Below are 22,363 nucleotides of genomic sequence, written 5' to 3' on the forward strand. Positions count from 1 at the left end.
TCACTCATTCATTCACTAATTCATTCACTCATTTATTCACTCATTCATTCACTCACTCGTTCATTCATTCATTCACTCATTCATTCACTCACTCATTCATTCACTCATTCATTCACTCACTCATTCATTCATTCACTCACTCATTCATTCACTCATTCATTCACTCACTCATTCATTCATTCACTCATTCACTCACTCACTCATTCATTCACTCATTCATTCATTACTCTGCTTTTACTGATTTCAGAAACAGTTTGAAGGTCAGCACAGCTTTGAACAGAAGCTCCATCTGATGCTTCAACGTATTGGAGTCTCCAAACCACCACCAGAAGATACTCAGGTGTGTGTGTTTGTTACTGTGTGTGTGTGTGTGTGTGTGTGTGTGTGTGTGTGTGTGTGTGTGTGTGTGTGTGTGTGTGACAAAGTGTTCAAACACGTCTTTTCTTCTCATAGAATCATGAAGGAGAAATGAAAAAGGCAGAGTCTGAAGGTTTCTATCATTTCTTTACATGTTCTTTACTTAAACACGTCACATCTGGTTGAGATTATTTAAAATTGGCAAAAATTAAATTCTTAACTTTTTATAAATGCAAAATGAAATCAGTGCATGAATGTGTTTGTATTTATATTGTTGAGCTGTTTTTAGAACATTATAATGCTAATGCTATGTTTTGATGCTAAACTCAGGTTCAGGGTGAGATGTAATTTCACCACTAAATTAATCTGTAACACATGGTCAAATTATTATTTATTATGATAATAATTCAGTTTTTTGTAGCATCTCTTTACATTTGTGTAACATCTGATCTTCTGTTCCTCAGGCACAATCATCGACAGTAAACCTGAGTCTTCTTCCTCTAAACCCAGAACCATGTCTGCGTCTTCAGGTAAAACCACAAACATCACACGTTCTTATTTATACGATCACTAATTAATCACTGACTTTTCTTCTAGACACAAGGCATCAAATACGAGCGAGTGTGTCGGCTCACGACTCGGCTGGAAAACCTGCTTTACCTCCAAAGCCGGTGATGAAGGCCGGTCCACCGCCAACATCTGGACGCAACACACCTGAGAACGAGCTGACCCTCATACAGGAAGTGACCACCACACACGGTCCAGCCTCTGCTGTCCTGACCATCTCTGATTCAGGCCCTGACTCAACCAGATTTACAAATCCCTCTTTAAGTGATGACACTGACACCATCCTCCTCCTCCCTGTCACTTTAACATTAGCTACACCTGATGATGCTGCTGCTGATGATGGAGGTGACACAACTCCTTGTGTTGTCACCACAGCTGTTTCTTCACCCAGCAGCAGCAGCAGCATCATCTCATCACATGTTCCCTCAGACTCAGTCACCACCACAGGTGAAACCTCCACTGTCTCCACAGTGACTTTAGTTTCTTTATCTGTCACTGAAAACACATCTTCATCTAACTTCAGTGAAACCATTAAAGCCACAGTTTCACCTGATGCCACCTCTTCAGCCCCAGAATCTCCTCCTCCCACCTCCACCTCCACCTCCACCTCCACCAGCACCATTATCACTAGAAGCCCAACATCCACTGACTGCATGAACTCTATCTCAGCTTCCAACACGACGCAGTCAGACATTCTAACCCCAACTGATATTCATGTTCCCTCCACTTCTCCTGGTGTAACTAACCCTACAGACACTACACCCACCTCCACCAGTTTGACTCCTACAGACACCACCATCTCCGCCAGTTTGAACCCTGCAGAAAGCACCACCTTCCCTTTCACCAGTTTGACCACCATCTCCACCACCACCTCCACCAGTTTGACCCCTGCAGACACCACCACCTCCACCAGTTTGACCACCACCTCCAATACCACGTTCACCAGTTTGACCCCTGCAGACACCACCACCTCCACCTCCATCTCCACCAGTTTGACTCCTGCAGACACCACCATCTCCACCAGTTTGAACCCTGCAGAAAGCACCACCTTCCCTTTCACCAGTTTGACCACCATCTCCACCAGTTTGACCCCTGCAGACACCACCATCTCCACCAGTTTGACTCCTGCAGACACCACCACCTCCACCAGGTTGACACATGCAGACACCACCTCCACCACCACCATCTCCTCCACCACCACCTCCACCAGTTTGACTCCTGCAGACACCACCATCTCCACTAGTTTGACTCCTGCAGACACCACCTCCACCACCATCTCCTCCACCACCACCTCCACCAGTTTGACCCCTGCAGACACCACCACCTCCACCAGGTTGACACATGCAGACACCACCATCTCCACCAGTTTGACCACCACCTCCACCACCACCACCACCTCCTCCAGTTTGACCCCTGCAGACACCACCACCTCCACCAGTTCAGCAAACACTCCTGTGATTAGCTCCACACACTCAGCTGTTACAGATGTTTCTCCAGCTCAGTCTCCTCTTAGTCCAGGTGAAAACACTGTTGTCCAGAGCAGAGCTCCTGACCAACCCTGCACTGAGAACGGTAAGTTACATACAGATATATATATATATATATATATATGTATATACAGTATATATACATGCAGTATTCCTCTGTTGTGTACGTTGATGTAGTTCACGAGCAGCTTGTGCTTTTCCTGGTCTCCCAGCAGCAGAAGACGAGCCTGAGGTTGAAGAGCAAACACATCTGGATGAAAGTGTTGATGATGGACAGATGAAACCACTGCTAAACACCGGTGAAGACACAAGAAGACAAGATGATGCCGTGGTTGAACCTCCATCAGGGAAAGAGAGGAGTGAGTGTGAGGAGGGTCAAAGGTCACTGAGCCACAAATAACTTCATAACAAATCTCTAAATACGGGACCAACTACTGTGACGCAGGAGAGGCCACAGTAAAGGCTTGATGATCATCCACATATCCAGCAGTGTCTTTGTCCTTTTTTAACTTGTGTTTGCACGTATGATTATGTACCGTGTGGTAAATGACGCCATGTTTACATTCTACAGTGAAGTGATATAGATATGACTATTAAATGGAATATTGAATTGACTTGAGTGATTTATGTGTGATATAAATGAAAATCTAAACTCAAGGTGCTACAACGCTCTTAAGAGACAAAGTTATTAAGATTTAGGGACTGTTTTTGTTCAACTGTACCCTGAAATGGAAATAAATATGGAATATTCAACACTTTAACATCGAAATAAATTACAAGTAAAGAGTGTGGTGTTTTGTGTTCTTGGTGCTGATGATCAGATTATTATCAATCTATGATTATTATTATTATTATTATTCCAAACTCTTCTTTAATTATTATTCATTACTCATTTTTAGGTTTCTTTTAAAATGAAGATAAAATCGTGATTTATAGCCGGAGCTCAGCTCTTTGCTGCTCGTTATTAAACCTTTATGACCAGCGGGTGTCGCTGTCGGGAAACCATTGACCGGAAGAGAGCGCCGCTCACCCGGAAAAGGACGGAAACGACGGGGACGGGATTGTTGTGCCGCTTTCTCCGAACATTTCACGTTTTTCTCGTTCGTTCGTCGATATTTCGCCGCTTTACGAAGCCGCCGCCCAGCGCCTGTTTCCCGGAGGATTCGTGGATCTCCCGGTGATCGCTGAACATGTCCGTGGTTCCTCCCAGTCGCTCCGCCGCGGGGTGGCCGCGCGGTGGAGCCGTTCAGTTTGGGAACAAATACATCAGCGGGCCCGCGAAGCCGCTCACCCTGGAGAGGCCCATCAATCTGTGAGTTTAAAACACCGCAAAATATACCGCAAAATACAGCAAAATATACCGCCAATGACGAGCCGGTGTCCGTGTCTGTTCTGACCTTCGACCGACGCCGTAGGAGCTCGGTTCGCTGTTTAATGGCTGTTTGTGAGTGAAACTGAGAGAAAATGAGAGAAAACATTGAAAACTATGTGTTTTAGTTCCTGTTCTCTGTTTACTGAGAAGAACAGGGATATTCAACTTAAGGTCCGGGGGCCAGAACCGGCCCTTCAAGCACTTTGGACCGGCCCACGGCCCATTAACCCATAAATAATTAATATATTATTAAAAAGCCAATAAAACTGTAGCTTTGGCTATTTCTGACACTTTGTGACATATATATATATGTATATATATACGTCAGTGTCAACAATATATATGTATACTATATATATATACTATATGTAATATATATAACCAATATATGTACTAGTGTTTGCCATATATATGTATATATACGTATATATGTACTAGTATTTGCCATATATATGTATATATATATATATGTGTATATATATATATACATACATACATATATACACATATATATATATATGTATATGTGTGTATATGTGTGTATATATATATATATATATATATATATATATATATATATATATATATATATATATATGTGTGTATATATATATGTGTATTTATATATATATATATATATATATATATATATATACATATATATATATATATATACATATATATATATATATATATATATATATATATATACACACATATATATGTATATGTGTGTAATATATATTTAATCTGACTGTTAAACACACAGAATATGCTGAAGAACATCTAAACTAATGCTCAGTTTATGCTCAGCTAATAACTGTGTGTGTGTGACATCTTGTACTCACGGTTATGTATGGAAATGTAGTGGAGTAAAGAGTACAACAGTTGTCTCTCAAATGTACTAAGTCGTCAGTACTAAGTCGTGAGTACTCCCCAAAAATGATACTCAAGTAAAGTACAGATCCCTCAAGTACTGCACTCAAGTAGAGCTGAAACTAATGATTATTTTAGTAATCTATGAACCTGTCGATTATTTTCTCGATTGATCCATGAATGGTTTGGTCCATAAAATGTCAGAAAATGTTAAAAAGCGTTGATCAGTGTTTGTCAAACCTGGAAATGATGATGTTTCTCTAAAGTCTTTGTTTTGTTCACAAACCAAACAATCAGAAATCTGGTTTTAATCATGAAAAAAAGCTTCAAACTGATTATTGATTATCAAAATAGTTGGTGATTGAGTTAGTAATCGACTAATCGTTTCAGCTCTAACTCAAGTAAATGTACTACGTTACTGTGCAGCTCTGATAATAATAATACTCACATGTGGATGAATCACCAAAGAAACATTAGTTCTTCCTCCTGTTGTTGTTGTTGTTTCTGAGCAGGTGATTTATTTATTTAATATTTATTTGTGTGTGTGTGTGTGTGCAGGTATCCTCTCACCAACTACACCTTTGGAACCAAGGAGCCTCTGTATGAGAAGGACAGTTCAGTGGCCGCTCGTTTCCAGAGGATGAGGGAGGAGTTTGATAAGATGGGGATGAGGAGGACGGTGGAGGGCGTCCTCATCGTCCATGAGCACAGACTGCCTCACGTCTTACTGCTGCAGCTCGGCACCACCTTCTTTAAACTGTGAGTTTAAACAGCAGCAGATTAAGACTAAAATACATAAAATATTTGATCAGATGCCTTTAGTTTAGACGGCGACGGCGTTTTTGGGGCTTAAAAACGCTTTAAAAAAAACAAAGCCACCTTCCAGAGTGTAGATGTTAAAAACGCTCCACTGTGGCGTTCCCGTCTAAAGGGTTGAAAACACTAAAGTGAGCTCTGAGCTGCTCACGCTGACTATCCTCCTGTACACTGACGTCAGATCCATGTGCAGTTCAGACAAACAACAATAAACGTGGGATTAGAATCCATCAGTCGCACATTACAGTCGTCTTTAGCTGCTACGAGAGAGAAGTAGAAGGAAGTTTCAACGCTCCTGCTGTTGTTGTATGGCAGTGCTTCACAGTGCCACCTAGCCACCTGGCATGCATACTACATCACATTTTACACACTTTAGCGTCACCGTGTGCGTGCAGATTTACACCCAAAGACGCTCGTCTAAACGCGGAATAAAAAGTGTAAAAAGTGGTCCTTACATGTGACGCTCTGTTTGCTCCTGTGCTCTCAGACCTGGTGGAGAACTGAATCCTGCAGAAGATGAGGTGGAGGGTCTGAAACGCCTGATGGCCGAGGTCAGTCACTACATCACAGCTGTTGACTGCGCTCTTTAAACAGTTATGTGACGTATTGGTTTGAATTCTAGATCCTGGGGCGACAGGACGGGGTGAAGCAGGACTGGGTGATCGACGACTGTATCGGGAACTGGTGGCGTCCAAACTTTGAGCCTCCACAGGTTTGTCGTACACAAAGAAAAGTAGTGAATACGTTTGTTATCGGACATCAGAGCTGACGTCACTGGGATTTAAAGATGATGATGATGATGGTGTAGAAAGATGATGATGATGTTTGTGTTTGCAGTATCCTTACATTCCAGCTCACATCACCAAACCAAAGGAGCACAAGAAACTGTTCCTGGTGCAGCTGCAAGAAAAAGGTGACTTTATTACATCAAGTACACGGTGTTTTAAATGTTAATATAACAACCGTAAACACGGTGTTTTAATGTTAATATAACAACAGTAAACGTAGTGTTTAAATGTTAAAGTAACATCAGTGACGTTTGACTGTTTTCCTGCAGCACTGTTCGCTGTCCCTAAGAACTACAAACTTGTTGCAGCTCCGTTGTTTGAACTTTACGACAACGCTCCTGGTTATGGACCCATCATCTCCAGTTTACCTCAGCTACTGAGCAGGTATGAGTCTGTATTATGGGATCGAGCTGAAACGAATGATTCATCATTATATGATCGATTAATATGTCGATCATTTTCTTGATGAATGGTTTGGTCCATAAAATGTCAGAAAATGTTAAAAAACGTTGGTCAGTGTTTGTCAAAGCTGGAAATGATGATGTTTCTCTAAAGTCTTTGTTTTGTTCACAAACCAAAATGATTCAGTTTAAATGATTTCTTTGTTTTTGTGGAGCAAAGAAACCAAGAAAATATTCACATTTAAGAAGATAAAACAGTCAGAAATCTGGTTTTAATCATGAAAAAAAGCTTGTAACTGATTATCGATTATCAAAATAGTTAGCGATTAATTTGCGATCTATTAATTAATAGAAGCAGAAGTATTCATATTTGTTGTTTGTTTGTCTCTTTGACAGTAGAGTATAAATAAAGAGTCTAAATGTCTTTTCACAGGTTCAACTTCATCTATAACTGATGATGATGATGATGATGATGATGGTGAGACTGTCTCTGTGAGTGCAGTCGTGTCCTGACTGACTTCTGTTTATACTCTTAGAAGAAAAGGAGATCATGTACGTTTCTCTGTTGTTTTTGTAACAAACAGCTGTTTTTTGGTATCTGAGTCCACGATCTGGTTTTATGTTGTTGGACAGGAAGTCAGTGTTTGATTAAACAAACGACAGCATTGAGTTTCCTGTCGTTTTAACCTGTAAACGATGCCCTTTTGTTTGTTTTTTTAAATAAATCAATCCTTTCAGTGTGTTAAAGAGTCATCGACTCATTTGTCTCAAAGTCATGTTCTGTGTCGTTGTGAAGATCAACATTTTCACTTTATACACATTAAACAACTTTATCCAGAGGTGATAGTGGACGTTATCACCTCCTTTACATTCAATCACGTTCATCCTTATTATAGTTAACCAGAAAATAACCAGAACTAACCAAACAATAAAAACTAGAGTTTAAAAACAAACAAACTGTAACTCTGAAAGTGAAAAAGTGCTCCGTTTATTTTCATTCATAATTCATCTGTATCTGTGGACACGTGTCTGTTCACAGACGTCTGGACGGTCTTCACTGTCTTCACCGTCTTAAACCTCCTTAAACAGATCTTGTTCTAGTTTGATCAGATCAGATGTTTCTCCTCTGGTTCAGTGAAGAACACAAGTCATTTCCCTTTTTTCAGGTTTCAAATCACTGCACATTGACAACATTGTTGTTGTGTTGTAAGATTTGTTAACGTTGTTGTCTGATTTGTTGTTGTCGTCTCTTTTGCTGTTGTGATTTACCCTTCAGGGCCACCGTATATAATACATGTCTTCACCTGTCAGTCAGAACTCGGGGCTGAGGCTCTAACAGACTCCGTTACGTCATCTTCCTGCGTCAGCGTGTGTGTGTGTGTGTGTGTGTGTGTGTGTGTGTGTGTGTGTGTGCGCGCGCGCCTCACTCGCTCACTCGCGGTTTGAATGTTGTTAAAAACGCTTTAAAAGCCGTTTCCGCTCGGTGTTTACGGCACTTTAAAAACCACAATGGCGTCAAAGCGACAGCAGGACGAGAGCAGATGTTCTGACACGAAGAAGAAACACAAGAGAAGCGAAGAGAAAGCGAGACTTAGTTCAGTGATGGACGACGAGCAGCTGAAGAGGCGCGTGAAGGAGGCGTGGCGCTGCAAGAGCCGCTGCATTCTGGGTAAGGAGGGGGCGTGTTTCAATAATTTAAAATAAATGTCTGTTTTTTTATATTAATACATTCATTTTGCAACATAAATAGTATTATTAAGTATGCGTGTGATAATGTGAACAGTTGTTTTTTCCCCTCACAAACACAATAGATGCTCATTTGAGTTTAAAGAGCCCTGTTTTAGAGAAAGTGATTATTATTGATAAATGTAGCTGTGGTTGTTGTTGTTGTTCCATTGGGATGAACTCACCTCTAGTCTGAGAAAGAGAAAATGAAACTGAAAATAATGAAAATGCTAATTGTTGATGTTTTGTTGAACCTGTGCAGGAGACGTGGAGCTGGACTCAGTTCCTTTCCCTCACTGTGTCATCAAGAACTTTCTGGGCAGCGAGACCTTCGTAGAAAACCTGCAGCGAGAACTTCTGGAGCTCAACTTCCACGAGAAGTCCAATGATCTTTACAAATTCAAACAGGTAATTATTATTATTGTTATTATTATTGTTATTAATAAACCAGTGATTAACAATAATCACAGATAATCACTGTGTTGTTTTGGTCCAGTCAGACGACCTGAAGAAGAGGACGGAGCCTCATATCTCAGGACTGAGGTGAGACCACACAGGGTTCTCTGATTCTTCAGAACCAGGTCATAGTCACACTTCTTTATAATCAGGACTCTGCTGCTGTTGGTGTTCACTGCTGTGGATTAGTGAGATAATAAAGTTCTCACTCCTGAGCTCAGATCTTATCGTCGTCCTCTTTCATCTTAAACTGTGCCTCGATCACTTGGTTCTTGCTCATGTTGTTGTTGTTGTTGTTGTTGTTGTTGTTGTTGTTGTTGTTGTTGTTGTTGTGTACAATAACGGCCTCTGCTTTTCGTCATGTATTATTAATGTAAAGTGGAACAGTGTGTTTGATGAAGATGATGATGATGATGATGATGTTTTCAGGAGCGCTCTGTTTGGACCGTTCCGCTCGTGGCTCAGTGAAGTGTTGGACGTTGAACTTGAACCCACGGTGGACATTTCTTGTGCCAAATATGAATACACAGGTGTGTCAAACTCAAGGCCCGGGGCCCAGATGTGGTCCACCACCACACTTTATGTGGCCCGCAAGTGATTAATTGGTCCTAAAGATCTGTGTTAAAAAAGGGTCTATGCTGCGTTAAGGCGTGTGTTGGACATACACTACATTTCCCACAATGCACGGCGATTGCGTTACCCACAAAGTGACGTCATCCAGCCACTAGATCACAGTGTATCACTGTATATGTGAGTGAGATTGAGACTGTTCACAAAGACTTTTAAAACTATTTGTTTGTCAAGAAACACCATCACAGACCAGGTCACATCTGTAATGCATCATATTTGTAACTTGAATAAGTCATTAATACAGAAAGTTATTTAGCAATATGTTACAGAGTAGTTTACCTTTAGTTTACCTTTGGTTACATTTATTCTGTGTGACAGTTACATCTGGACCTTTTAGGGAAAATGAGACACCTCTGTTTTAGGCTGATGGATAAACATGTGTGTCTTGTGTTGACTTGTGTTGTCTTGTGTTGACTTGTGTGTCTTGTGTTGACTTGTGTGTCTTGTGTTGACTTGTGTGTCTTGCGTTGACTTGTGTGTCTTGTGTTGACTTGTGTGTCTTGCGTTGCCTTGTGTTGTCTTGTGTTGCCTTGTGTTGTTGTTGTTGACTTGTGTGTCTTGTGTTGTTGTTGTTGACTTGTGTGTCTTATGTTGACTTGTGTGTCTTGTGTTGTTGTTGTTGTTGACTTGTGTGTCTTGTGTTGTTGTTGTTGTTGACTTGTGTGTCTTGTGTTGTTGTTGTTGTTGACTTGTGTGTCTTGTGTTGTTGTTGTTGTTGACTTGTGTGTCTTGTGTTGTTGTGTGTCTTGTGTTGTTGTTGTTGACTTGCGTGACTTGTGTTGTTGTTGACTTGTGTGTCTTGTGTTGTTGTTGTTGTTGACTTGTGTGTGTTGTGTTGACTTGTGTTGTTGTTGTTGTTGATGACTTGTGTGTCTTGTGTTGTTGTTGTTGTTGACTTGTGTGTGTTGTGTGTCCCTCACAGATGTCCTGTTGTGTCATGACGATGAACTTGAGGGAAGACGAGTTGCCTTCATCCTTTATCTGGTTCCTCAGTGGCAGAACAGTGATGGAGGAAACCTGGACCTTTTTACCACAGATGGTGATTCTGCTCGTTTATCACAAAGTCAATATATAAATATAAATATATTTATATTTAAGAATGAACTGTCTTCGTCCTCAGATCATTTCCAGCCACAGAGAATAGAGAAGTCCATCGTCCCGTCGTGGAACTCTCTCGCTCTCTTTGAAGTTTCTCCAGTGTCTTTTCACCAGGTCAGAGTAGATGAATCTTTATGTTTTAACACAAAGTTGTAGCAAAGACGTAAATGTTGATTTGACTCTTGTTTACCTCCGTGTCAGTGATGATGTTGTTGTTGTTTTTCAGGTGTCGGAGGTTTTGTCTCAGGACAAATGTCGTCTGTCTCTGAGCGGCTGGTTTCATGGAGCTTCTCTGGATCGTCCTCCCCGTCACATGGAGCTCCCCGTCGTCAGGAGCCCACATTTACCCAGAGATGTGAGTTTGTGTCATTTCACAGGAAACAGGAAGTGTCTGATAGTTTTACTGTCAAAGGTCAAAGTGAAGATGTCTCCATGTTGACAGGAGACTCTTCTGCTGGAGTGGATCAATCCAGTTTACCTGGACGTTTGCTATCAGGAGCAGATTCAGCAGGAGTTTGAGGACAGTTCTGAGATCCAGCTCAAAGACTTCCTCAGGGTAAACATCACGTCTTCTCTTCATCGTTGCTCCACAGGTTCTTGTTGATAACTGATGTCTTCTGTCTTCAGGAGGAGAAGTTCAGGGAGGTGGACCGAGCTCTGAGACTCTCTCAGATTGAGTGGACGAGGAGAGGTCCACCCAACAAGAGGTGACTCACACACTTCACACAGGGTTCTTCCAGCTCTTCTAAAGAGTGATGTGGTGACGTTCTCCTCCGTCTGTCAGATGTTATGAAGCAGCTTCTCTGGACGTTCTGCCTCAGTGTGTGACCTCCTGCCTGGAGCTGCTTCGTTCAGAAGCTTTCTTCTTGTTGCTCTCCAACTTCACCGGCCTTCGACTGCACTTCCTGTGTCCAGCTGATGATGATGATGATGATGATGATGATGATGAGAAGGAAGAGAAGAAGGAAGAGAAAGACGACGATGATGAAGATGCAGGAGATGAAGAAGCTACAGGATCTGCATCAGAGTCACAGTCCACACCTGCAGAGAGCAGAAAGAGAGGTGTGTGTGTGTGTGTGTCTGTTGTTGACCTGTGTTGTGTGTGTGTCTGTGTGTGTGTGTGTCTGTTGTTGACCTGTGTTGTGTGTGTGTGTGTGTCTGTTGTTGACCTGTGTTGTGTGTGTGTCTGTGTGTGTGTCTGTTGTTGACCTGTGTTGTGTGTGTGTCTGTGTGTGTGTGTGTCTGTTGTAGACCTGTGTTGTGTGTGTGTGTGTGTGTGTCTGTTGTTGACCTGTGTTGTGTGTGTGTCTGTTGTTGACCTGTGTTGTGTGTGTGTGTTGTTGACCTGTGTGTGTGTGTTGTTGACCTGTGTTGTGTGTGTTGTTGACCTGTCTGTGTGTGTTGTTGACCTGTGTTGTGTGTGTTGTTGACCTGTGTTGTGTGTCTTCCTGCAGAGCTCAGTACTCCTCTGTGTTGTTGACCTGTGTGTGTTGTTGAACTGTGTTGTGTGTTGTTGACCTGTGTGTGTGTGTTGTTGACCTGTGTTTGTGTTGTTGACCTGTGTTGTGTGTGTTGTTGACCTGTGTTGTGTGTGTTGTTGACCTGTGTTGTGTGTTGTTGACCTGTGTTGTGTGTCTTCCCTCAGAGCTCAGTACTCCTCTGTGTTGTGTGTGTTGTTGACCTGTGTTGTGTGTGTTGTTGACGTGTGTGTGTTGTTGACCTGTGTTGTGTTGTGTGTGTTGTGTGTGTTGTTGACCTGTGTTGTGTGTGTCTTCCTGACCTGTGTTGTGTGTGTTGTTGACCTGTGTTGTGTGTGTTGTTGACCTGTGTTGTGTGTCTTCCTCAGAGCTCAGTACTCCTCTGTGTTGTGTGTGTTGTTGACCTGTGTTGTGTGTGTTGTTGACGTGTGTGTGTTGTTGACCTGTGTTGTGTTGTGTGTGTTGTTGACCTGTGTTGTGTGTGTCTTCCTGACCTGTGTTGTGTGTGTTGTTGACCTGTGTTGTGTGTGTTGTTGACCTGTGTTGTGTGTCTTCCTGACCTGTGTTGTGTGTCTTCCTGACCTGTGTTGTGTGTCTTCCTCAGAGCTCAGTACTCCTCTGTGTTGTGGTGAAGTGCGTCGTTGGTCTCACAGCAGTTACTCTCTGTTACATGATGCTGAAGCAGCAGGAGCAGAATATGCTCTGGACCTGGTTCTGCCTTTTGGCTGTGCAGGTGAGTACACACACACACACATACACACACACACACACACACACAGGTCAACAACAGACACACACACATGTCTTGTGTTCACAGACTGGCAGCCAGAGTTTGGAGGCTTCACGTGTTATGTTGCTAATGAAGAAGATGAAGAGGTGAGAGTGAAGTCATACCTGTGTCATCATCATCATCATCATCATCATGGTCTTCTTCATCTTCTTCTTCTTCCTCAGCTCCTGACCATGTCTCCAGAGAACAACTCCCTGGCTCTGGTCTACAGAGACAAAGAGACGCTGAAGTTTGTCAAACACGTGAACCACAGAAGTCTCGTCTGTGACGGACGATTCACGTCCTTTCACGACTTCTCTTTTGTTTACTTTGAGTAAACACAAACACTGCACATTTAAAATAGAAAGAACTCTGAATAAATGGATTTGTAGTTCTTTAATGTTTGTCTTTTCATACACACACATTAAAGCAACACAGAATTATTCATCGTTAAGAAAGAAAGTTAGAGGTCACTAAATATAGGCAAATTAATCACAATCATGATGACAATAAATAAACAAATATCTAGATCAATTAAAGTGAAATGAGATGGAACCAAAGATAATATCCACAAAGGTGAGATATATATATATATATATATATATATATATAAATATTGTATTATTTAAAGGCGCCATATGTAAGAATGTGGTCAAAAACAGTTACTACATTCAAATTCAAAACACTGAGGTCTTTTAGGTTTGGTTTTCTGACGTAACTGTTCAACCCGTGGTTGCTCTTACAGCTGAGACTCTACTGACTGCAATGACTGGTAGACGGCAGTAGGTGGCGCCACATGACGGCAAAACATGATTTCAAAACATAAACATGATTTTCAGTCTGCGAACAAATTTTTTTAATGCAAATATTTAGTCTGTACTGTTGTTGTTGGTGAGTTCAGTTTGTTATATGAACATTATTCCTGAGTCTCTGTGACATATTAGAAGGATTTTATCATTTATTACATAATGCACCTTTAAACGTTCAGTAACAAGGAGAGAAGAGCAACACTATTTAAATTTGTCTCTGTCCTGTACATAAGAAAAACACTGACAACAAGTCATTGAATCAAAATATACTCTCTCTCTCTATATATATATATATATCTATATGTCTGTGTGTATATATATATATATATATATTGAGGAATTTTGTTCTTAAACGTTGTTCTTGAACAGTAAAAGAACGTTGTTCTTGAACAGTTGAAGAACGTTGTTCTTGAACAGCTGAAGAACGTTGTTCTTGAACAGTTAAAGAACGTTGTTCTTGAACGTTGTTCTTAAACGTTGTTCTTGAACAGTTGAAGAACGTTGTTCTTGAACAGTTGAAGAACGTTGTTCTTGAACAGTTGAAGAACGTTGTTCTTGAACGTTGTTCTTGAACAGCTGAAGAACGTTGTTCTTGAACAGCTGAAGAACGTTGTTCTTGAACAGCTGAAGAACGTTGTTCTTGAACGTTGTTCTTGAACAGCTGAAGAACGTTGTTCTTGAACAGTTTCTCCTTCATGTGAATATTTACAGTAAGAAAAAATCACTTCCTTCCTGTCATGTTTTTTTTCTCGTGCTGGTTACTCTGACCAATCAGAGAGCGTCTTGATGTGTGTTCAGCCAATGGGAGGCCAGGAGGCTGTCAGTGGGTCAGTGGGCGTGGCCTGTGAGGAGGAAGCGTCGGCGAACACTTGAACGTAAAGTTTTCAGGTGAGTTTTTTAAACTTTGTTTGTGTTTAAAAGTGTTTTTCTCTTCGTGAGTCAGAAGCACGTGTTTGTTCACTTCCGTGTCCTCAGAACTCTGTGTTTACAGCAGCTTTACGACACTTACTACTGCCGTACGTGAGGTTAGCGTAACACCGACACAAACACCAGACTCTTCAGGTGTTGCTCATTTTAACAGAACACAGATAAACAAATCTCTCACCTGCTTCAGGTAAACACACGAACGTCACGTGTTTACGTCATAAATCAGACGTTCACAGGGGCGGATCGAGCTTGTTTGGTGTCCTGGGTGAAAACTTTGTCCCCCACTTGTGTTTTTATTCATTCAGAGACACAAACATTAGTCATAAACAGAGTACACAGCTTCATTACTTCAGTAAAAGTACACATACTCCTTGCTAAATTTTACTCAAGTAAAAGTACTACAGTCGGATGTCTACTTAGGTAAAAGTACTGAAGTACTTGTGTTCTAAATATTGCATTACTACTGCCACAGTACTTACATTCTACATGGAGTTCTGACAAATGTTCACGTTAAATTTTGAAGAATGTCAAAGGAATTGAATGTAAAATCAAGTCGTTTTCATCTTTTTACCTTTTCTGTTGTTTTATTTAAAATTTGTCACTAAAGCACAAAGACGACGCTCTGACAAACCTCTGTTTTACACTTTTACTGGATTATTTAATCTGACTGTTAAACACACAGAATATACTGAAGAACATCTAAACTAATGCTCAGTTTACACAAATGTCTGATATCACTGGTGCTGATGAAGTTTAGTTTTGGTAAACAACAACAACATCATTAACTTGTTCAGAAAATAGAAAAATAGTCTCTTTAGTCTATATTCTATATCTCCATTGTTTTGTCTCTAAACTAAATCTAACCATGGAGTTTGATGTTGTTGATATCGTTGATGTCGTTGACGTTGTTGATGTTGTTGATGTTGTTGATGTTGTTGATGTTGATATTGTTGATGTTGTTGAACAGGAAACTGATCACATTGAGAATCTCGATGCTTCATAACGTGACTTTATTGACCTTCGTTTCAACCAGAGAATGAATTTAAATGTTTTCTCTGTGTTTATATTGTTTTGTTTTTTCTCCATCTACTAAAATATGACAGTTTATTATCAACAATAATAATAATCCAGACATTTATTACATTTATCACTGTGATCACGTTCAAAATGATCAAACTGAAGAGCTTCAGTCCATCATGGTTTCATCGTTTGTGTTAAATATTAAATATTAAGTCCATATTCTCTTCAGGGAATATTCCACGTTGCCTTTTGGCAGCTCCAGCTTTAAATGATATGTTTTAATCTCTTGATGATCACTTAATCCTCATACAGCTGCTGGATTAATCTCACACTTTACTTCCACCAGTGGACAGAAGAGAGAGAGAGAGAGAGAGAGAGAGAGAGAGAGAGGGAGCATATCATGACATACTGGTAAGACGTGGACATGTGGACATGTGGACATGTGGACATGTGGACAGTCCTGTCCCTGAGTCCAGCACATGGTCTATCAGTGAAACATGAGGACAGGAATAAAGTCCAGCTCAGAGGACGCTCTGTCCACACAGAGTGAGTGAAGACGACAGAGATTAAGCAGGTTTTTCTGTCATGAAGGATTGAAACGGAGGTTGTGGTAAAAAGGCTGAGGTGGACTGAGACAACAACAACAACAACAGTCAGGACAGTCATAGTAAACACATTTGTCCATTGTCCAAGCAGCTGATTTACTCTGAAATATGACAAACACTTTATGTACACAGTCACAATCAATATATAATAATATATAATACAATATACTAATCACTGTGTCTCATTGTGTCTCATTGTGTCTCACTGTGTCTCATTGTGTCTCATTGTGTCTCATTGTGTCTCATTGTGTCTCACTGTGTCTCATTGTGTCTCACTGTGTCTCATTGTGTCTCACTGTGTCTCACTGTGTCTCATTGTGTCTCATTGTGTCTCATTGTGTCCACAGAATGGCTGATAAGACGTGGACAGGATGTGTCGTCCTCTTCCTTCAGTCTCGTTGTCCCAGTGTGGATCTGCTGTCGCTCTTCAAAGAACAAGAAGGAAAGTTCATGGTTTTTAAAGTCATCAAACTGACTCTGACAGGTGAGACACACCCACACACACACACACACACACACACACAGACACACACAGTCATGTTGATGGACCTTCTCCATGGTCAGACTCAGCAGGAGGTCTGGGTGGTTATGAGATCCTGAAGGTCCATGACGCTGAGCCTTTCCTGGGCGTAGAGGTGAAGTTCATGGACGTCACAGCTTGTCATCAGTTCCTGAAGAGTTACAGCTCTGGAGCAGTGAAACAGTCTCTGTCTCAACACGCTGGACGTTTACTCGCTCTCACACAAGAGCTGAGTGTGGAAACTCAACTGAAGGCAAACACTCACGTCCTGGACCTTCATCTGGACAAACTGGACCTTTGTCTGCAGCTCATCCACCTTTCACAGGTGATTCTTCTCACTTCTGTTCACTGGTGATGGACAGGAGTTTATCTACAGGAGTTTATCTTCAGGAGTTTATCTACAGGAGTTTATCTTCGAGTTTATCTACAGGAGTTTATCTTCAGGAGTTTATCTACAGGAGTTTATCTTCGAGTTTATCTACAGGAGTTTATCTACAGGAGTTTATCTACAGGAGTTTATCTACAGGAGTTTATCTACAGGAGTTTATCTACAGGAGTTTATCTACAGGAGTTTTTCTACAGGAGTTTATCTACAGGAGTTTATCTTCAGGAGTTTATCTACAGGAGTTTATCTTCGAGTTTATCTACAGGAGTTTATCTACAGGAGTTTATCTACAGGAGTTTATCTACAGGAGTTTATCTACAGGAGTTTATCTACAGGAGTTTATCTACAGGAGTTTATCTTCAAGTTTATCTACAGGAGTTTATCTACAGGAGTTTATCTACAGGAGTTTATCTTCAAGTTTATCTACAGGAGTTTATCTTCAAGTTTATCTACAGGAGTTTATCTACAGGAGTTTATCTACAGGAGTTTATCTTCAAGTTTATCTTCAGGAGTTTATCTACAGGAGTTTATCTTCAGGAGTTTATCTACAGGAGTTTATCTTCAGGAGTTTATCTACAGGAGTTTATCTTCAGGGGTTTATCTTCAGGAGTTTATCTACAGGAGTTTATCTTCAGGGGTTTATCTTCAGGAGTTTATCTACAGGAGTTTATCTTCAGGAGTTTATCTACAGGAGTTTATCTTCAGGGGTTTATCTTCAGGAGTTTATCTTCAGGAGTTTATCTTCAGGAGTTTATCTTCAGGAGTTTATCTTCAGGAGTTTATCTACAGTGATTTATCTTCAGGAGTTTATCTTCAGGAGTTTATTCCTCTTTTGTAAGTACTTGCTTGTTTTCCTTTCATGTGTTATTTCCTGTTGATATTAGATGTTAAATGTATATAATGTTGTCGTTGTTGTCGTTGTTGTTGTTGTTGTTGTCGTGTGCAGCCAGAGCGTCTGCGTGACGAGGAGATGGATGATCTTGAGCAGCAGCTTCAGCGTCAGGCTCTTGGTTCTTCACCGTCCACCATCATCTCACAGGAGGAAACTCCTGTTCCTTCAAACTCCTTCAAGTTTCACAATCAAGTGTTTGGTGAGTTCACAGAATCTTTCAGTGACTTTGGGTTCATATATTTATATTTGTGTATATTTGAGTATGAAAACACTTTGTAGACCAAGGTTGTTGTTTTTCTTGTTTCTTTGCTCCACATAAACAAAGAAATCATTAAAACTGAATCATTTTGGTTTGTGAACAAAACAAAGACTTCATCATTTCCAGCTTTGACAAACACTGATCAACACTTTTTAACATGTTGTCGTCTGTTAGCATGAAGATATGTCAGGCTACGGTAACAGTACACTCATGACGCTACATATCCATATGTGCGGCTTTTACACGGCTGCTTGAGTTTGTAAGTTGACTGAATTGCTGACGGTCAAAACGTCTCTTCAAACATAAAGAGAAAGCGATCGTCCGTGTTTTCTAACATTCGACTTTGAAGTAGCAGCGAGTAGAATCCAGGGAGATAAAGTCGCACATCCACATGGAACGCAGCATATTTCACACTAGACCTTTAATTCTAGTTGAATTCATTTCCAGGGTATAATGTATTTTATACATGTTCTTTAAGGTGAACAGATGTTTGCTGTTTCACACACTTTCACACATTTTGTTGTTGTGTTTTGTCGTCAGACGACCGAATGCTGACAGCAGCAGATGTTCAGAGCTTCTCTAACGGTGTCGGCCGTCACTGGAAACACGTCGGCAGAGCTCTGGGTAAGAGCTGCCGCGCTCTGAAGGGTTTGGCCATCGACAACCTGGCCTACGAGTACGAGAGAGAAGGTCTGTACGAACAGGCCTATCAGCTGCTCAGCCGCTTCATCCAGGCCGAAGGTCGAGCCGCCAAACTCAGCCGACTCGTCAAAGCTCTGGAGGACGTCAAACTCACCGGCCTCGCTGAGAGTTTACTGGACACGGAGCCACGAGAGTAACGTCTGTCCTCCATGGACCAGCTCGTCCTCCAGCTCGTCCTCCAAACATGAGGACTGGTCCACTTTGTCCACTTTGTCCCACATGTCTTTATATGTTTGTGATTGATCTCAGTCATCTTCACGTTTGAAATCATTCCTGTGTGTGTGTGTGTGTGCGTGTGTGTGTGAGACTATTATTAATGTTTTTCATGCAGATCAAATGATGAGTCATCACTGTTAATGCACTGTTTAAACTGTCGTTGTTTTTTTATTCTTTTATTCTCTTTTATTTCAGAACAAATGTTGCTCTGTAACAAACGACCGAACAACAAAACGCTGCAAATTAAATGGTTGTGGAAAAAAGTCTTAATTTCTCTGTTCGGTGCATTAATATAATTAAAAGTAGGTATAATTTAGTGTTAATCCTGCTGCCTGTCACACACACACACACACACACACACACACTGGTTGTGAAAGAGTAAATTCACTGATGGATGTTTTCTCTTCAGAATCCACTGTAAAAAAAAAAAAATCCCAACCCCCTTTTTACTCAATCTGAGCATCCATCATCCAGATGTGATGTGTGGATTAGAAGCTTTAATCACACACACACACACACACTGTTTTATTGTTATAAAAACTGGACGCCTGGTTTTACGTGGGCTGTGATTATGTTTGAAGAAACTGAGTTTGTGTAATTTTTAGGTTGTGGGTTAGGATTATATATGTATATTATATATTTATATTATATATTTATATTATATATTTATATTATATATTTATATTATATATTTATATTATATATTTATATTATATATTTAATTACAACTGTAAACAAACTGTAACAGGTGTAGTAACAGTAACTTTATTAGAACAACAGCAGAGGAAATGGCAAACAGGCAGATCCAGACGGACAAGAATCAGAGACACTGAGGTGGAAACGTGGTCAGGGACAGAAGACAGAGGACTGTTGTTGTGACTGTTGTTGTGACTGCAGTGACTGTTGTGATTGAAGTGACTGTTGTTGTGACTGTAGTGACTGTTGTTGTGACTAGTGACTGTTGTTGTGACTGTAGTGACTGTTTTTACCGTAGTGACTGTATTGACTGTTGTTGTGACTGTTGTAGTGACTGTAGTCACTGTACTGACTCTTGTTGTGACTGTACTGACTGTTGTGACTGTAGTGACTGTACTGGCTGTTGTTGTGACTGTAGTGACAGTTGTTGTGACTGTACTGACTGTTGTGACTAAACTGACTGTATTGGCTGTTGTTGTTACTGTAGTGACAGTTGTTGTGTCTGTTGTTGTGACTGTACTGACTGTTGTGACTGTAGCGACTGTACTGGCTGTTGTGACTGTAGTGACTGTACTGACTGTTGTGACTTTATTGACTGTTGTGACTGTACTGACTGTGGTGACTGTACTGACTGTTGTTGTGACTGTAGTGACTGTACTGACTGTTGTTGTGACTGTACTGACTGTTGTTGTGACTTAAGTGACTGTACTGACTGTTGTGACTGTACTGACTGTACTGACTGTTGTTGTGACTGTTGTGACTGTACTGACCGTTGTTGTGACTGTAGTGACTGTACTGACTGTTGTTGTGACAGTACTGACTGTTGTTGTGACTGTACTGACTGTTGTAGTGACTGTACTGACTGTTGTTGTGATCTTTGTGACTTAAGTGACTGTACTGACTGTACTGACTGTACTGACTGTTGTTGTGACTGTACTGACTGTTGTGACTGTACTGACTGTTGTTGTGACTGTACTGACTGTTGTTGTGACCTTTGTGACTTAAGTGACTGTACTGACTGTAGTGACTGTAGTGACTGTACTGACTGTTGTTGTGACTGTACTGACTGTTGTGACAGTACTGACTGTTGTAGTGACTGTACTGACTGTTGTGACTGTATTAAGTGTTGTTGTGACTGTACTGACTGTAGTGACTGTACTGACTGTTGTTGTGACTGAACTGACTGTTGTTGTGACTGTACTGACTGTTGTTGTGACTGTACTGACTGTTCTGTTGTCACTGTAGTGACTGTTGTTGTGACTGTTGTGACTGTACTGACTGTTGTTGTCACTGTAGTGACTGTAGTTGTGACTGTATTGACTGTTGTGACTGTAGTGACTGTTGTTGTGACTGTAGTGACTGTTGTTCTGACTGTAGTGACTGTTGTTTGACTGTAGTGACTGTTGTGACTGTTGTTCTGACTGTAGTGAATGTTGTTGTCACTGTAGTGACTGTTGTTGTGACTGTAGTGACTGTTGTTGTGACTGTAGTGACTGTTGTAGTGACTGTAGTGACTGTTGTTGTGACTGTAGTGACTGTTGTTGTGACTGTAGTGACTGTTGTGACTGTTGTTGTCACTGTAGTGACTGTTGTGACTGTAGTGACTGTTGTTCTGACTGTAGTGACTGTTGTGACTGCTGTTCTGACCGAAGTGACTGTTGTTGTGACTGTTGTGACTGTACTGACTGTTGTTGTGACTGTTGTTCTGACTGTACTGACTGTTCTGGCTGTTGTTCTGACTGTAGTGACTGTTGTTGTGACTGTTGTGACTGTTGTTGTGACTGTTGTAGTGACTGTAGGGACTGTTGTTGTGACTGTAGTGACTGTTTTTGTGACTGTATTGACTGTTGTGACTGTAGTGACTGTTGTTGTGACTGTAGTGACTGTTGTTGTGACTGTAGTGACTGTTGTTCTGACTGTAGTGACTGTTGTTCTGACTGTAGTGACTGTTGTTTGACTGTAGTGACTGTACTGACTGGTGTTGTGACTGTAGTGACTGTTGTTGTGACTGTAGTGACTGTTGTGACTGTTGTTCTGACTGTAGTGACTGTTGTGACTGTTGTTCTGACTGTTGTTCTGACTGTAGTGACTGTTGTGACTGTAGTGACTGTTGTTGTGACTGTACTGACTGTTGTTGTGACTGTTGTTCTGACTGTACTGACTGTTCTGACTGAAGTGACTGTTGTTGTGACTGTAGTGACTGTTGTTGTGACTTTTGTTGTGACTGTAGTGACTGTTGTTGTTACTGTAGTGACTGTTGTTGTGACTGTTGTTGTGACTGTAGTGACTGTTGTTGTGACTGTTGTTGTGACTGTACTGACTGTTGTTGTGACTGTACTGACTGTTGTTGTGACTGTTTTTCTGACTGTACTGACTGTTGTGACTGTTGTTGTCACTGTAGTGACTGTAGTGACTGTAGTGACTGTTGTGACTTGTTCTGACTGTAGTGACTGTTGTTGTGACTGTAGTGACTGTACTGACCGTTGTGACTGTACTGACTGTTGTTGTGACT

At 41.0% G+C, this 22,363-nt stretch overlaps 3 protein-coding genes across 4 annotated transcripts; all 3 read left to right on the plus strand.

The window, feature by feature from the left end:
- Window positions 1-3,468: 3,468 nt before the first annotated feature.
- On the plus strand, window positions 3,469-7,308 carry nudt21 (nudix hydrolase 21). Its single transcript, XM_083890758.1, has 7 exons — window positions 3,469-3,723; window positions 5,218-5,418; window positions 5,963-6,026; window positions 6,098-6,187; window positions 6,313-6,388; window positions 6,533-6,647; window positions 7,098-7,308. The coding sequence occupies exons 1-7, from the start codon at window positions 3,602-3,604 to the stop codon at window positions 7,117-7,119; spliced, it is 690 nt and encodes a 229-aa protein (XP_083746884.1). The 5' UTR covers window positions 3,469-3,601; the 3' UTR covers window positions 7,120-7,308.
- Window positions 7,309-8,065: 757 nt separating this feature from the next.
- ogfod1 (2-oxoglutarate and iron-dependent oxygenase domain containing 1) lies at window positions 8,066-13,189 on the plus strand. 2 transcript variants are annotated; one of them, XM_083890749.1, is made up of 13 exons: window positions 8,066-8,333; window positions 8,652-8,797; window positions 8,886-8,932; window positions 9,275-9,375; window positions 10,398-10,514; window positions 10,596-10,687; window positions 10,800-10,928; window positions 11,016-11,129; window positions 11,201-11,280; window positions 11,358-11,635; window positions 12,656-12,784; window positions 12,869-12,927; window positions 13,006-13,189. In XM_083890749.1, the coding sequence occupies exons 1-13, from the start codon at window positions 8,174-8,176 to the stop codon at window positions 13,156-13,158; spliced, it is 1,605 nt and encodes a 534-aa protein (XP_083746875.1). In that variant the 5' UTR covers window positions 8,066-8,173; the 3' UTR covers window positions 13,159-13,189. The 2 variants fall into 2 exon arrangements, with proteins under 2 accessions (XP_083746875.1, XP_083746876.1); XM_083890750.1 differs by having other exon boundaries at window positions 12,737-12,784.
- A 3,340-nt stretch (window positions 13,190-16,529) lies between these two features.
- On the plus strand, window positions 16,530-19,302 carry tradd (tnfrsf1a-associated via death domain; the record flags this gene model as incomplete). The annotated part of the gene is made up of 4 exons (XM_083890755.1): window positions 16,530-16,665; window positions 16,746-17,026; window positions 18,033-18,177; window positions 18,778-19,302. 4 exons carry the CDS (start codon window positions 16,530-16,532, stop codon window positions 19,074-19,076), a joined length of 861 nt encoding a protein of 286 aa, XP_083746881.1. The 3' UTR covers window positions 19,077-19,302.
- Window positions 19,303-22,363: the final 3,061 nt, after the last annotated feature.

Source organism: Microchirus variegatus, assembly GCF_963457635.1.
Source record: "Microchirus variegatus genome assembly, chromosome: 6".
Lineage (NCBI taxonomy): Eukaryota > Metazoa > Chordata > Actinopteri > Pleuronectiformes > Soleidae > Microchirus > Microchirus variegatus.

Bases quoted from the DNA above. Each gene is read 5' to 3' on its own strand.
- nudt21 (XM_083890758.1), top strand. From the start codon at position 3,602: ATGTCCGTGGTTCCTCCCAGTCGCTCCGCCGCGGGGTGGCCGCGCGGT. The intron at 6,027-6,097 runs GTCAGTCACTAC...TTTGAATTCTAG, and splicing joins TGAAACGCCTGATGGCCGAG to ATCCTGGGGCGACAGGACGG. The intron at 6,389-6,532 runs GTGACTTTATTA...GTTTTCCTGCAG, and splicing joins GGTGCAGCTGCAAGAAAAAG to CACTGTTCGCTGTCCCTAAG.
- ogfod1 (XM_083890749.1), top strand. From the start codon at position 8,174: ATGGCGTCAAAGCGACAGCAGGACGAGAGCAGATGTTCTGACACGAAG. The intron at 9,376-10,397 runs GTGTGTCAAACT...TGTCCCTCACAG, and splicing joins TGCCAAATATGAATACACAG to ATGTCCTGTTGTGTCATGAC. The intron at 10,688-10,799 runs GTCAGAGTAGAT...GTTGTTTTTCAG, and splicing joins CTCCAGTGTCTTTTCACCAG to GTGTCGGAGGTTTTGTCTCA.